This window comes from Olea europaea, unplaced genomic scaffold (assembly GCF_002742605.1).
Source record: "Olea europaea var. sylvestris unplaced genomic scaffold, O_europaea_v1 scaffold1195, whole genome shotgun sequence".
NCBI classification, from domain to species: Eukaryota; Viridiplantae; Streptophyta; class Magnoliopsida; order Lamiales; family Oleaceae; genus Olea; species Olea europaea.
Genome location: NW_019229365.1, coordinates 34,136 through 50,323, shown reverse-complemented (window position 1 = coordinate 50,323; position 16,188 = coordinate 34,136). Strand labels below are relative to the sequence as shown.

Below are 16,188 nucleotides of genomic sequence, written 5' to 3'. Positions count from 1 at the left end.
GAACATTTGTTATGTTGTGGGTATTGTTAGTCGTTATCAGTCTAATCCAAGACCAAAACATTGGGTAGCGGTGAAACATATACTCAAGTATCTTCGGAAAACGAGAGATTATATGCTTGTCTATTTAGGACAAGATCTTATTGGATATACTGATTCCAATTTTCAATCCGATTGTGATTCTAGGAAGTCTACATCAGAATCAGTATTTACATGGGAGGTGGAGCTGTGGTATGGTGGAGTATCAAGCAATCTTGTACTCCTGATTCCATCATGAAGGCAGAATATGTAGCAGCTTGTGAAGCTGCTAAAGAAGCTGTATGGTTCAAGAAGTTTCTTTTGGACCTTGACGTGGTACCTTTGGCAATGGGGCCCATAACGCTTTATTGCGATAACAATGGGGCGGTTGCCAATGCTTAAGAACCCAGGAGTCATCAACGTGGCAAGCACATCGAGAGAAAATATCACCTTGTTAGAGAAATTGTTCATCGAGGAGACGTGACGGTTAATAAGATTGCATCAGCAGATAATCTTACAGATCTGATCACTAAGACCTTACTGGCTAAGGCTTTTAATGGACATCTTAAGGGGATGAGTATTCTTGATATGTCACACATACTCTAAGAAGGGCAAGTGAGAGATTGTTAGCTTGATGCCCATTCTTCGAGTAGTGTTCTGTAAAATCACACTATGAATTGACGTTTATTTATTTGTGTGTTATAATTTGAAGTGATTATCTAAGGTTCTATGATCATATAGGATGTCATAAATTGTATACTCGATGGATCGGATATAGTAAACCATAATTTGTGATGTGATCAAAATTATGTCGTTCACAATCGGTTAATAAAGTTGGACGCTTTATGTTGATAAGATTGTATTGTTCTTATTAAGATTTATCTAGATCTTGAAATAGGAACAATGATGTGTTTCGTTGCACATTGAACGGGACCGCTAGATAACTCATTTGTGACTATTTGAAATGAGACTCTACTTGATTATCAAACAGGTCACCTAAATCCTAAGTGAGTAATATACCTTTGATTGCTAGTTCAAGTTCTTTGAGGTACTAATGAGTGAAGTTTTAGATAAAAGATTGATCATTGTGCTTTGGGAATTAGGCCGAAACAATTAGAGATCATATACTTACAATGGTGGAATCCATTAATAATTGAGATGAGACGATCATCACTCTAAGATATTTTCCTAGGCAAATTGAATCTAAGCTCAGTAGGTCGATGATGAGATCGTGAGACTTTACATTGTGATTTGATCACAATGAATTTACCGTATGAAAATGAGACTTAGAGGGTAATACATGTTGCAGGACAAAACAGTCATTTTGTCAGTTTCAACATATTGACGGTCGAATAGGAATTGACTTGTGAACGATAATCAGAGAATATTGTTATTGGATTATAATTTGTTTCTATAACTATCACTCGACTCGATAGTGAAATCTCGATTTTTTGGTAGAATAAGTCGGGATTAATAGATGTATCTCAATTGGTCAAGAATTGACCCAATTGGAAACATCTACTGGAGTTTGGGTCATGTGAGTCCAGTTAGTTCCCTCTCTTAACTCCAATAAAAGGCGTGTGACTTAATTGGTCTACTACAATAAAGTCTAAGGAAATTTGTGCAATTTTCAAACCCTAATGGGCATTATAAATATGCACTTTATTGACATATTTTATATAAGAATTAGGGTTAGCCACTTTTCACTTCTTGAAAAGAAAATACACCTAGTGGAGAATAAGGGAGAAAATCTAAGGGAGGAAACAATTGGCTAGACTATTAAAAGCTCCTTCAAAAGATTATCATCTCCCCTTTCTACGTGTGAGGATTTTATAATCCAATGATCTCATGGTCACTAAAATCCTTATTTACATGGTTTTAATCTTCAAAGGAAAATTAATTTCCTATTGTGATTATTAAAATTCATTAACCAACAATTTTGAGGTTGGAATTACCAAATTTTGTGAATTGAGTACATTAGCAGAGTGCATGATATGCCAGAGCCTAGGATAATTGGTCAGTAGCCAATAGCATTGATTTTGATAAATATGATGATTTAATATAGATCAAGTGCTATTTGTCAAAATTTTGATATGTCAAAACAAAATCCGGTGAGTCATTTTGTTTAGGTTGGTGAATTAGACAATGTTATGCATGTACATATCTTTTAGGAATGACCTTCAAATTAACTTGCTTTCATTTCATGTATATTCCCACAAAAGTTCTAATGTGTATTTTAGATTTTTTGATTTCAGTTTACTGCAGTTCTGTATTAACTTCCCTAGTATGTGTGAATGGAAAACTTGCTTTTCCTTTCTACAGTATTGCAACATCATCCATGTATTTTCTCCTCTTCGTTTTTCTTTTAACTCATCCTTGATTTACAATAATTTCAACAGTATCTTATAAAGCTTTTATGGTTGAACTAGAACTCTTCTAATAAATCTTGCACGTGAAATCAGAGGTCGGATTCAGTTAAAGTTAGATATTGTTCAGTATTCTTAACCTTGTGATGGCTTGAACTAGATGACATTTAAGGGGAATAAATCGAGTTCTCCTACAATGTATATGTAACGTCGCGTGCTTGTTTCTCGAAATTATCATGTCTATTTAACATAATTGCTTTAATGTTATTTTTATTTGTTGAGACTAATGACTTTTTGCAGTGGAATGTACCTTCAACACCCTAAATGGTTCAATGGGCCTATTAAACTTAAAATTGAATAGTACGGTAATACATTTATTTTCTCTGCATTTACTATCGGAGTGAAACAAGAAATTTAAAGAAAAACATAGGCTAGACTAGAATAGTACAAGTAAAACTTTTGTATGTATATTTCCAAATATTTTGGAGATAGATACCAATCGTAATGTCTGAGATGACCCAGACTTCGTCTGAATATAACCTCACTCTTTTTCTTTGTATAAATCACTAATTGTAATGGAAAAATAAGTGTGGTACAAACTCCACTATACAAGGTATATATGCTGAAGAAAAAAATCTTCTCATGAATCAATACAAGAAATTTCCTGTAGCTCCAAAACACAAGAAAAATAGAATGAATTTTTGAATAGTGTATTGATGGAAAATGTATGGTTAAAAAATAAAGAAAAGTTTTGAATTTGCGTGTAATATTTTCGAGTCCCCTTAAGACCACTGAAGTAAGTATCCGACTGTAAACCTCAGGGCCCTATGGGATTAGTCGATGTGTACATAAACTGGCTTGGACACTCACAGTCATAAAAAAAATTTGTGCTTTATGCCGATCTTTTGGGTGCATCTAGGGATGTTAAAAGGGTCGAACTACTCATCGGCTTGTCGAAATAGGACTCATGGGTGGCTCGGGCTCGTAAAATCACGAGCGCGAGCCGAGCAGGCCTCGTCGAGAGGTGGGCCCACGAGCGGCTCGTTGAAACAAGCCATGAGCCTCGTTAAAACGACGAGCCACGAGTCGCTTGGCTCGTGGCTCGTGATTTTAGGTGACCAAAATGGTCACTGAAAATTTTCAGTAACAAAACGGTCACTGATTTTTTTCCTTTTATTATAAATACCTCATTAACTCTTCATTTTTTTCATATCAATCATCTCATCATTCTCACTTCTCATTTCTCAACTCTCTTTTATTATATTAATTATCGAGTTTTTACTTTTTTGTGCTGTTATGCAAAATATACAATATCGATTCATTTTTTACATTTTATTCAGTTACAATTTCAATTCATCCAATTCTCAATTCTCACTACATTTATATTTTTCTAGTTATTATATTTGGATTTCATCATAAACAATCAAACAAATGGATCAACGCTCATTTGTTGAGAGTTTATTAGATACGGGATGTGGGCCACATGGCGAATCACGTAGGACGCCGCAAAGTCAATTTCCAAATGAATTTGCTGGTCTAAATGACGTACCCATACCTGAATATGTTTACATTCACGGTCATGGAAGCCACAATCCAATTGATTTGGATGATATTAACGTTTTCGAAGCGGAACATGAGGACGAAAATGTCGAATTAAACATTCCAGATGCGAGGGAAAAGCGAAAGGGCAAAAAACAAGCAAAATGTTAGGACTACTTTAAGTTGATTTCAACAGGAAAAGTCATCGATGACCTTATAGAATCTAAGGCAGTATGTAAATACTGCCAACAAAGATTGGCATGACAAAAAGGAATTGTTACCATCCATCTCAACTACTACTACAAAGCATGTGTGGCCAGACATAGACTTCTTCCAGCTGGTCAAACACAATTGCAATTTGACAGTCCAGGCGCCGGTTCTATGACTTCACCCTTATCCACATGGGTATATGCAGAGGACAATACTCGAATCGAAAATGGTGAAATTTGTTGCCGCCACTGAGTTGCCTCTGGCTATTACAGACAACCAACATTTCGTCTCGTTCGTGAAAGAATATCTGTAACCAAGGTACGTTGGGGTAAGTCAAAACACTTTTTGTGCCGATATAATATAATATTTCAATAATTCAAAACAACAATTAATTATGTATTTGCAACAATATTGGAGTGTTATATCTTAACTTCTAATATATGGGAAGGGGCTAATAAAAGAGTATATATAGTTGCAACCGTATGTTATATAGACCCACTTTGGTGCATGCATAAAAAAATTATTGCTTTTAGAATTATTAAGTTTCCTCATAACGTTAGTAATATATATAATGCTATTATCAGTATTGTTAGAGAATATAATTGCGAGACTAAAATTCAGTATTTTACTTTTGATAATGTTAATGTTAATTAAGGTAGTCGTCGATAAATTGTGTAGGACACTTCAACCTAATTTTGGTGGGTATTTGTTTCATATTCGTTGTGTGTGCCATATCTTGAATTTAATCACACAAGATGACTTAAAACATATAAATAATGAACTTCAAAGGATCAGGAATGCATTAGTATATATTACGATCTCTCCTAGTAGAAAACAAGCATTTGAAGATTTTTTTGCCGAACTAGGGGTGATGACTGCTAAAACATTTGTTAACGACGTAGGCCATAGATGGAACTCTACTTACTTGCTATTAAAGTCATGTGAAGGTTTCGAACATTTAATAACTGACTTTTATAACAATAGACACGTTATAAGTGATGACGATGGTATGTTGAATGAATCCGATTGGATTTTAGTTTTGAAAGTTAAACGATTTTTGACATCTTTTTATGAGACGACAAAGATTTTATCTGGCGTTTATTATCCCCACAAGTTGTATGGTGCTTGAACGCCTTTATATAATTGCAAGAATATTCCATAAATATAAAAATGATCCTACTTTTAGTGAAATTATTATTTTTTTAGAATTAAAGTTTAGAAAATATTGGGAAGAAATATCTATATTATTTCCTTTAATATGCGCAATGGACTCTCGATATAATATTTCGGGGACTAAATACGTAATTTATCAAATCAATAAAGCCTTAATACTTGATACACCTATCACCTATAAGATTTAGAGCAAACATTATATGGAATGTATGATTTATATGTGGAAAGAATGTGTGCGAATGTTAGTTGAGTACCCTCTACACCTACTCCTTCGGTTGAAATTGAAGAAAATGATGCCGAAATAATGAATTTATTTCAAGGCATTAATACATTTAGATATAATGCAACTGCAATGTATGCATCTAGTGTCATGTTGTCTACATTTGCATCTCATCAAACATCGACCGCAACATAAAATGTGATGCATGCCGAATTAATTGATTACTTCAATCATAATATGCCAACAGACATGACAATTAAAAAGTTCAGAAGAAGTAATTGAATTCTGGCGAAATTATGAAAAACGTTGGCCAATTGTTTCTGAAATTTCGAAAGATCTGCTAATACCTTTGGTTAGCACTGTTGTTTCGGAGTCTGCTTTTAGTGCAGATAAAAGGGTTTTGACCGATGTCAGGAGTAGACTGAAAGAAGATGTTTTGGAAGCGTTAATGTGCGTGAAGGATTGACAGGACGCTCATTTTCGACTACAAGATAATTATGCAGAAATTGCATGTTCTCAGGTAAGTGATATTTGATTTAATTATATTAATCAAAATTTCCTTATTTTTTAATCGTTAAATTTATTTTTTTTAAAAATTGTACACGTTACAACAAGTTGTTCGTGTACAATTTTTAACTCCATCTACTTAAAATTGATGTAGCCGGTCCAAAACTCGGATAAAGGAGGAGGGTTTACATTTTATCTATTTTAAAAAAATCGAAAAAATGTATTTTTTGTAAATATATTTCAAAAAATAATTCGTCTTCATTTCATAAATATTTTATACTTTATAAAAAATATCACAATATGATAGAAATAAAAAAAGAAAAAAAAGTGTCTTCATTAAATTATTTGTATTTTTTAATACTTTTTATTTGTTTAAAAAATGTTTTCATTACATTATTTGTGTTTTTCTTTATTTGAAAAAAAAAAAAGACGACGAGTTCGTCTCAGATGAGCCATGAGCTTGTGGGCCGAGCCGAACTCACCCAAAATCAACGAGTCACGAGTGCGAGCCGAACTCATGAAACCGGCTTGACCCATTGACATCACTATGTGCATCAGTGATTTATGCACTATTCACTGTGTTCCTTGAACTTATTGATCCAATTCCTATACTATCCTCTTAAATAGGTGCATCAACTTACATTGAAAATGAAGCATGTTCAATACTTGTAACTCTTTGGTCCTCGGTTTCACCTTCCTCAACAATAGCTAATATTAGCAAGTGAGTTCCATCCTTCCCGTTTGGTCCCTATTAAATTTCATTTTTTTTTATTTTTAACCACATACTCTTCCATAAAATAAAATTACACGTAAATTGAAAAAAATTTCTCCCTTTTCAGTCACTTATTTTTCAAAAAATAAAAATAAAAATACTATTTTACCCATTTTCAATTCAAAAAATGGGAGCCAAACATACAATGGTCTGCTCTTGGATAAAATATTTTACACGTAAATCAAAAACTTTTTCTACTTTTTAACCACATATTATTCCAAAAATCACTATTACAACACTAATTTTAGCATAAAAATGGGGCTCAAATAAGGATTATATATGCTTTAACACAAACCAGCTCAGTAATCTAGTCAACTAACAATGAGAGGAAAGAAAAATGAAACCTAAAAAAATCTGGGTGTAGTATTATCATGTTAAAGAAAATAAATAATAACTGTAGCATTTGTAATTTAAACTAAAATATTAATTGGAGAAACCTACCAAAGTTTCAACAGTAAAAAAATTCAATTTGAATGGCTTTGTCCTACTGTTTTGCATTTCTCATTTAGGGTGTGTTTGATAGGAGGCCAATTCCATGGAAAATGGAATTGGAATTCCAACTTTCACTTTTAATGATGTTTGATGTCCAAAATTTTCCCTAAAATTCAAATTCATACTGTAACATGTTTGTTACATCCTTAAATCATGAAGAATATAAACGACTAGATACAAATGTAAGTTTTATTTTTTATTTTGGTTAAAATATATAATCGTGTAACATGTATTTAATTAAACTGAATTTTCATTGCAACAATCATAACAGGCCCAAATTTGTAATTTTCCCTTAAAATAAAGTGCAAGCTCCACAAAGTACCTTAATTTTAACTCCATAAATACTAACTTATAGTAGTAAAATAAAAAATAATAATAATAAGCTTCCTTAATCCCCCAATTAACGGTCAAGAATGAAAATTCCATAATCATCCCAAAATCTTTCCTCGTATAAGATTTTTCTCTTTTTTTCTTCTTTTTTTTTTTTTTCTTTTTTTTCTTTTTTTTGGGGGGCCTTTTTGGGGTTCTAATTCCCTTAGAAACCCATACCCCTAAAGCGAAAATCCCATTGTCTTTGCTGAATTGTTCTGAAAAGTATGTATCCCCGGAAGATGGAGGACTAAATGTTGTTGCTATTGGAGCCCGTGTAGCAAATTCTGTATTGGCCTACTCTCTGGCTAAGGTATCACGAAGAAATCTTTTTTATGCAATCTGTATGACTCGACATATATCTTGTTGCCACTTGATGCTTTCATGTCCATGTTAAAGTTTTATGTATGCATTTATATCCAATCATAGGATGGGCGCCAAGTGCAAGTGACAGAGAGGGACTTAATCCAACTTGTTGGAATTGTTGGCGAGTTGCTACAACAAGGAGGCTACCTCTAATTAGTCGAGTTGGGTATGGAGAGTAAGTTCTATATTTTGTTGCAACAATCTAGGCCCTGTTTGATTGTGTGTTTTTTTCCATGAAAAATGCTACTTTTTCCTCGTTTGATACCCCAAATTTTCCTGGCAAAGTGAATTCTTGGCAACCCGCTCATGCGTCTCTTTTCTTGGATTTTGTGGGATTGGAATTCTCACCATATATTGGTGAGAATTTCAATTCTTGGTATAGTAGCGTATTTGTTTTTTCAAAATTTTTTTTTGTTTTTTTTGGCAATAGAAACAAATTCTAAGAAATATTGTAAAAAATTATTTTCCTTTAATTTGCCATGTAAAACAAAGTCAAACGAATACTGATTTTCTTGAATTTTTTTTACAATGGAAATAAATTTATCCCCAATACCAGTAAAGTCTATAACTTTAATTGACAATTTTCATATAAAACAAAGTCAAACGAACACCAAAAAATACTTTTACTTCAACGAATTCCACGTGAAAAATTATACCAATCAGATACAATAATTTACAATTCATAGAAAATAATTTCTAAACAATTCAATTTCCTGAAATTCATTTTCTTTCCACCCAAATTCTATCTTCCCAATCAAACGGGCCTGAATTCTTTTGGATCTTCCGCTACATGCGGCTTTTGACTTGCAAGTGAATATATCTTGTGATAGATTGTGTAATTGGGATTAATTCTTAGCAAGTGTACCTTTATGCACTTTACAAAGAAGGGAAATATTCTAGAATGTCCTATTTTTTGGAAAAATTCAATTCAAATATATTCAGTAGAAGCTTTCATCACCAGAGAGTCATCCAGGATACGATGCCTAGTGTTGTTGGATAGAATTCCAACATACAGAACTTATAAAATATATCTAGCCCTTGTTTGAGCCCCATTTTTTTAAAAAAAAAATATATATATATACATTCTTAAGCAGTGTTTTAATATCATTTCAACCACATATTCTTCAATAATATTATACGTAAATACAAAATTTTTTCTTATTTTTTAACCACACATTTTCCATCAATACACTATTCAAAAATTCATTTTCCCCCAAAATGAGGCTCAAACAAGGGCCTAATGTAGCTCCAAATGTAGTGAAGATTTAGAGGCCGGTGACTTCCTTGACTTTGTAGAGGAAGAGAGCCAGAATTGGCTATAAGAAGAAAAGGATTGCCAAGACCGAGTCAAAAGCTCATGAGTAGCAAAAGATTCTTGCTTTAGGTGGATGAACAAAGGGAGAGGCATAGTGAGAGCTTGGCCAAGAAAAGATCAAAACTATCGCGGCCTTTAACATGAATATAATGCGTGTAATGTAGTATGTGAAATTGATGTTATTACGTTGAATAATTTAATATGTTACATAGAAAATAAGTTTGATGGGTAATACAATATGTTCTGCTTGATTTTTCAAATAGACACTATGGTTTTACTTGGTTTTAAAATATGAAATAACATGATGTGTAATGTAACATGTGTAGTATGTGACTTGATATGAGTGTTGGAAAAATAGTTATGAAATGGGTTAACTTTGAGCCCAAATTTCAGTAGGACCCACCTTTTAATTAATACGGAGCCTAACATATTCACGTTCTACTCCGCGAGATGATTAACGTGATATATTTATTTGTTGAAAATCATTTAGAATTGAATGAAATATTAAGCGTTAAAGTAACCCACATAAAATTAAATATTATGGAAGAATTTGATTTTCCAAACACTTATCTCACATAGGAAAGTTAGGAAACTTTAGTGTGATTTATAAGGTGGAAGTTTGAGAATTGAGTTTGAGCCCTAAGGGGTATCAATAGTTTTTGGAAAGGGGAAGATCTATATTCTATTGGGTTCGGTCATAAGCCCACACACGCGTGCCGCTGCTGCATTCCGACAGGCCGGATCGGCTTAACTTTTTGGACAAAATTTATTTAAATTTTTGGGTCAAATTGTAAATAATCAAATTCCTGGGTATATTATGAAATTTAAATTTTTGGCTTATTCCAGATTTGACCAAACAGTCGACTGTTAATCGACTTAACAGACGCGACTTTAGAACAACATGTTTGTTTCGGGTTTTTGAGGTTTGTCTGAAAGGTGACTTTTCGAATGACCACGAATAAGTCTATAAATAGTCTGCCTCTCTGTCAGAAAATTTACACCATTTTTATTGCAAACTTTATGTGCTTTGAATCTTATTCTCCTCTCTCGTTCTGATATTGTTTTGAAATTAAATACTCTTCGTTGAGTTCGTTGGAATTCCTGCAGATTGTTGTGCTGCTTCTGTAGAAGACGAAAATTCGTTCTATCCTGGGAAACGATTGTTGGATGCCTTTAACACCATTGAAGGTAGCAAATTCGTTTTAAGAAAATATCGTGAAGTCGGTGGACTTGAATTACATTTTGGATCCTATTGATCATTTCTTACATTCAGGTGATCCTGTCGAATTATTTTCGAAAGAGTAACTTCAAACTTTAGAAACAACAATGAGTATATAGTGTAATATATTACATTACATTGAAAACAAGTTTCATACCTAATATAATATGTTCGACTTCAGTTTTAAAATATTCATTATGGTCCCAATTGATTTTGAAGTGAGACATAACATGGTCAAATGGATCATGATTGCGTTTTGAGGAAGGTTAGGACTGTTCGTAATGTGGAAAATGTGAGGAAGGCAAACAATAATTCGAAAACCTTTGTTATGACATTGAACATCTCTTTTTGACATTATTCATTTGGGACATTTTTCCACCGCAACTCATGAATACTTAATAGCTTCTATAGCTACAATGAACGTAAAGATTAATGTCATGGATCTTATCAAACATGAAGCATACAGAACATATCATAATACGCATATCGTAAATTGAATCAATAAGAAGAATATTGAATTGATACTCATGAAAATATGACTATCTTAAGTAGCTAGTCAAGTCAACCTAGAGACGGAACTATCCCTAACTTTCACATATAATTAAAGTATTTCATAGACATGTCTGTGTAATACAATTAAAACTTTAGTAGCTTAACCTATCATTTCAATTTACATGTACCATGTCATTACCTTTGGGACAAATTCTTAGTGCTCGCAAACACTCATATAGCCCTTATTTATTATAGTGATTTTTATGAAATTTGTGTGGTCAAAAAGTCAAAAACGTTCTGGGATTATTGATAAAAAATTATTTTATTGGAAGAATGTGATAATGTGTGATAAAAAATGGGTTTGAAGGAAAATGAATTTTTTGAAAATGGGGCTGAAACGGTGGCATAAAAAACTTTGCTCATTGATCTTGATTTTTCAAGTGTTTGATCAAGGTTCTGTGATTGGTGATAAAAAAATGGCTTCCATCATTCGACGACCAAGTCTTTTACTCTTATCATTTTATAATAAAGATCATTCTTTTTGACCCAATTTGGTATATATTACATTTCAAGAAAAGATAATGCTTTTGGTCAATATCTCAAGATATATCTCATTTTGTATGTAAATTAAATAAATGAAAACAATGAAATAGAAGGGCATAACAAATTGGGGTCCACACCATAAGAAGGAGCCAGGTCCACATCAAATGGTGCCATTAAGGTCCACTTCTGGTGTAATTGGTAGTTCCCTTTCTGAAATGAAGTTGATTTTTAGAAGATAATGGAGTTTTGATAAAATTGATGGTGCAACCACCTCGGCTAACAGCATTTGTCAGCATCAATTAACAGATATGTCTAGTGAAGTGGAAGCCAAGAAAACACTCCTATGATTTTTAATAAATTCTCCAAATTTCATTAATTGTTTCAACTCACTCACCAACACCTCCCACCCTACCATTAATTACAAACAAAACATCTGTATTCAAACTTGTATATATAAGTAGTGCGTGTTTGTACGTTCGAGAATTCATATTCTTGTGCGAGGTATAGATTAATGAATTAAGGTTAGTTTTTCCAATTGAGAGGGAAAAATGGAAAGAGTAGAAGAAGGTGGTTTGGTGGTGAGGGGGAGAGTGGAGATCGATATGCGACAGCCTTTCCGATCAGTGAAAGAAGCAGTTTTGCTGTTTGGGGAAAAGGTTCTTGCTGGAGAAGTCTATGCAAACAAACTCAAAGAGGTCTCTCTCTCTCTCTCACTCTCTCTCTCTCTCTCCCCCCCTCCCCTATATGGCCATTTTGCTGGTGGGTTTTTTCTGAAACAAAATTTTTAGTATTTTATAGTGTTCTAAATTAAGTTGTTATAAACTCCTTTTGAACATATATAAATAATACAATTTTCATTATGTAGTGTAAAGTAACACTCTTGTAACTCGTTTTTTGATTTTTAATTTCTTCTCTAAATTTTCCAAGTATAGGGAGAATTGGAAAGATGATTTCACTATATTTCTCATCCGGCGCATGCCTGCCGTATCACGAGATTTTTTTTCCTCAAAAGGAAATTACGACAGCAGCTCTGAAAAGACAGATTAACTACCTTTCCTTTCATATGGAGAGAATATGATTAATTCAAACTTCAAACCCCTCTGGCAAATAAGAATGTCCCCTAATTTAAACCCTATAACTTACCATTAGCATGAACTCGTTTCAGTCGCTCATCATAGGGAATTCAGACATTTACTTCAAATTAAGTGTCAACAGGCTTATTAACTGGAAATTGACACATGTAGACATGCCAAAATTTAATACACATTACGGATAGGCCTAACATTATTTTTCTGCCAAATGTGTCAAAATTTGAACAAGTTGATATTGAGCACTTGAAAAGTATACAATTTATTTCAGATAGAAAACAAACAGAAGAATGGAAAATACACATCAAAAACTGGAGCAGCTGATCACCATGTTGAGCCAACAAAGCAGAAAAGTGCTGAAAAGGCAAAAGAAGAAAGTAACAATCTGATGGTTCAGTGTCTTAACTCTCTGAGGCAAGAGCTCGAACAGACAAAAATGGAGCTACGGCAATTGAAATCCAGAGAATCCCACATCGAAACCTACAAGCAATTGGTAATTGAACCAGAAATTGAAGAGCTAAAGTTTATCGAAAACAGTAGTACAACTAATGTTAAAGCTGAAATCAAGAAGCAAACTGAAGAAGAAAATGACTTGGAATTTGAGAAGAAGAGGTCAGTGAAGTTTGCAAGTCCTCCATTGTTAACCCGAGTCATCATAAACAAAGATGATAGTGATAAAGTCGGAGAGCAAACGCCTTCACCAAAAAAGAAACCAAAGAAGAAGCCATTAGTATCCCTCATGGGAGGTTTATTTCTGAAGAAAGAGAGAAAGTAAATATGAAAAGGCTATGCGAGATATAGCACTTGTTCTTTTTTATCTTCTAGTTTCTCGGATTTGTAATTTCACTGAGGTGAGTGAGGCCCTAGCTCCCTCCTAAAATTGTATTTTTTTTTTAAAAATAATTTGCGGTATTAATAAATACATTCATGGGGTTGTTTAATTTTTTTTTGACAAAAAATGGGAAGTTCAAGTCTTCTGAAAATTCTCCATTTTTTATTAAATATTTTTTCTTCACTCTCTCGATCTCTCTCACTTCACTTGGACGCTCACACACCAAGTGAAAATTCATCCTGTCACAGCTTTATGCTCAATAAGGCTCAAAGTGTTGGCTTGAACATGGTTTTGGTACTTGAGCAGAGAATTGCTTTTGAGATCAACAAGGCTCGAAGTGTTGGATAGAAAGGATCACTTTTGCATATAAATTGTCGATTTTGGGATATTTTTGCCAAATTTAAAAGGATAAGTCCTCAATCCCTAAAAAAACTTTGTTTTCAGCACCACATTTTATTTGCAAAGGAGGTCCACAATTATTTTTTATTGTCACACTTGTTGGAAAAATGAGTAAATGCTCACTTTTGGCACAATTTTCGATGGGACCCATTGGTCCAATTTGGAATATCAAAGTTGATCCGTGTTCTCTTCCGTGAGAGTATCAAAATCATATATTTACTTGTCAAAATTGATGAATGAATGAATGCAAAATTGGAGCTTAAAGTTGACCATTGGAAGATGGTTTATGTGGGAAAATTTGAGTTTGTCCCACATGAAAAAATTGAGTTTGTCTCACATAGGAAAAATATGAAAGTAAGAACCACTTTAAATATGGTTGCACATTGAAAGGATGTAATCATGTGCAGTATAGAGGTTCTCTTCACGTGTGCACACAGGAAGGTGCAAATCACGGACTGAAATAGCTTTCGAACCTAAAACTTATATGCGGGAGTGACCTGCGTACGCGAATGTCGGACCGAATGGAGCAAAAATTGACCCGTTTGGAGTGTCCACATTTTGTAATTTTTTTGCTTTCTCCAACTGATCTTTGAATTTTTGAAAACTGCTAAAACTCTCAAAAATTGAAGCAACTCCGATGTTTATTGCTATCGAGTTAATAGGCAGATTTAAACTTATATTAAAGATCATTTTCCAACAGTTCCAGTACATACGAAAAAACTCTCTGTCAGAAAACACACGAAATTGCACTGTTCAATCGTCTGCACATAAAGTTTTCGTCTAGGTGATGATATTGTTAAGATGCTAAATTAGTTCGTCGAATAATATCCGTGACGCTCATATTCTACGAGTTTTACCGTTGTATCCTGGGAAACGGACGTTCGAATTAGACTTGAAGCACTAACGGTAACGGGCGAATCTGTTTTAAGGGAAACTGTGTTTGCATAGGTCTCGAGTTGAAAATTTATCAGCTATTTATTTATTTTGCAATTACGCATTTACAATTTATTCTTGCATATTTATTTATTTAGCGATTTACACGTTTGCAATTTACTTGATTCATATATTTTGAAGTTTACTTGTTTGTTATATTTATGTTAGAAATAAAAATTGAAAAGAAAAAAATATGAATTTTCTTGCTAATAGTTGGTAAATGCAAATCGATATAAGTAAGTTACATATACAGTATTTTTATGTGTAAGTAAAAATGCGGTATGTCAAAATACGGTATATATGAATAAGATAAAGAAAATATGTGCAAATAATGTCAAATACATATACGGTAGACAACAATACGGTAAGCTGCAGATACGGTAAGTTGCTTGCAAATACAGTAGACTGCAAATACGGTAAACTGCTCATGCGATATATTGTATATATGGTATGCTTAAATCCGGTATCTAAATTACATATACGGTATGCACTAATCCGGTTTCATCCAATACATTAAATTCCAACAACACTTATGTTTTCAATTTTTTCATTATATTCTTATCATCAACCTTCTTTTAATTAGCAAATCATGTCTTGATAACGATTTTTGATAAGTTCATTTTATATACTTATTCGAGCTTCTATTCTTATTTATTTATTTATATGTAAATTGAGTGAATAACTACTTAATTTTGTGTAATTTATGTTAATTGTAGGAAAATCACAACTTGGATACAATTATGTGAAAAGAGACTATTTGGAACTTAATTGAAATTTATTTGAAGTAATTGAAGATTAACCAAATTGCAAGAGATCAATTGTAAATATTAATGGAGGCTATGGAGCATTCGATACAAATTCATAAGTTTCGGGAGTTCAATTCGACAATTGAAAAGTTTGGAGACTAAATTACGAACTTTCGAAAATTGCCTCAGGTCAACTATAACGATTTTAGAATGAAGATGACTTAATTGTAAATATTAGAAGATGAAGGACAAAAATCATATGAGAAAATGAGTTCAATTAGAGTGTGTTTAATTGACTTTATTTTTCTTAAAAAAGAAAAAAAGAAGTCATTTTTCATCCAAATTCCTACTTTTGGTGTTGGATTGACAATTTTTTCTATGGAATTTTTTTCCAACTTTTGGTCATGTGATAATATTTTCCTCAAAAATAAAGAAAATAGTTTCGTTAGGGATGGGTGATTTTTATTTTTCAAATAATTCACTCTATCTTTCTCTCTTTCATCTATCCACTCTTTCTTGTCTACCCACAAATAAAATATGGACAAGTATAATATTTTTTAGATTGAAAATTAAATCAATTAAATACATTTAA

At 32.9% G+C, this 16,188-nt stretch overlaps 1 protein-coding gene across 1 annotated transcript; it reads left to right on the top strand.

Moving 5' to 3' along the window:
- Positions 1-11,900: 11,900 nt before the first annotated feature.
- LOC111374021 (WEB family protein At3g51220-like) lies at positions 11,901-13,617 on the top strand. The gene is made up of 2 exons (XM_022996627.1): positions 11,901-12,293; positions 12,958-13,617. Exons 1-2 carry the CDS (start codon positions 12,147-12,149, stop codon positions 13,459-13,461), a joined length of 651 nt encoding a protein of 216 aa, XP_022852395.1. The 5' UTR covers positions 11,901-12,146; the 3' UTR covers positions 13,462-13,617.
- The last annotated feature ends 2,571 nt before the right edge of the window (positions 13,618-16,188 follow it).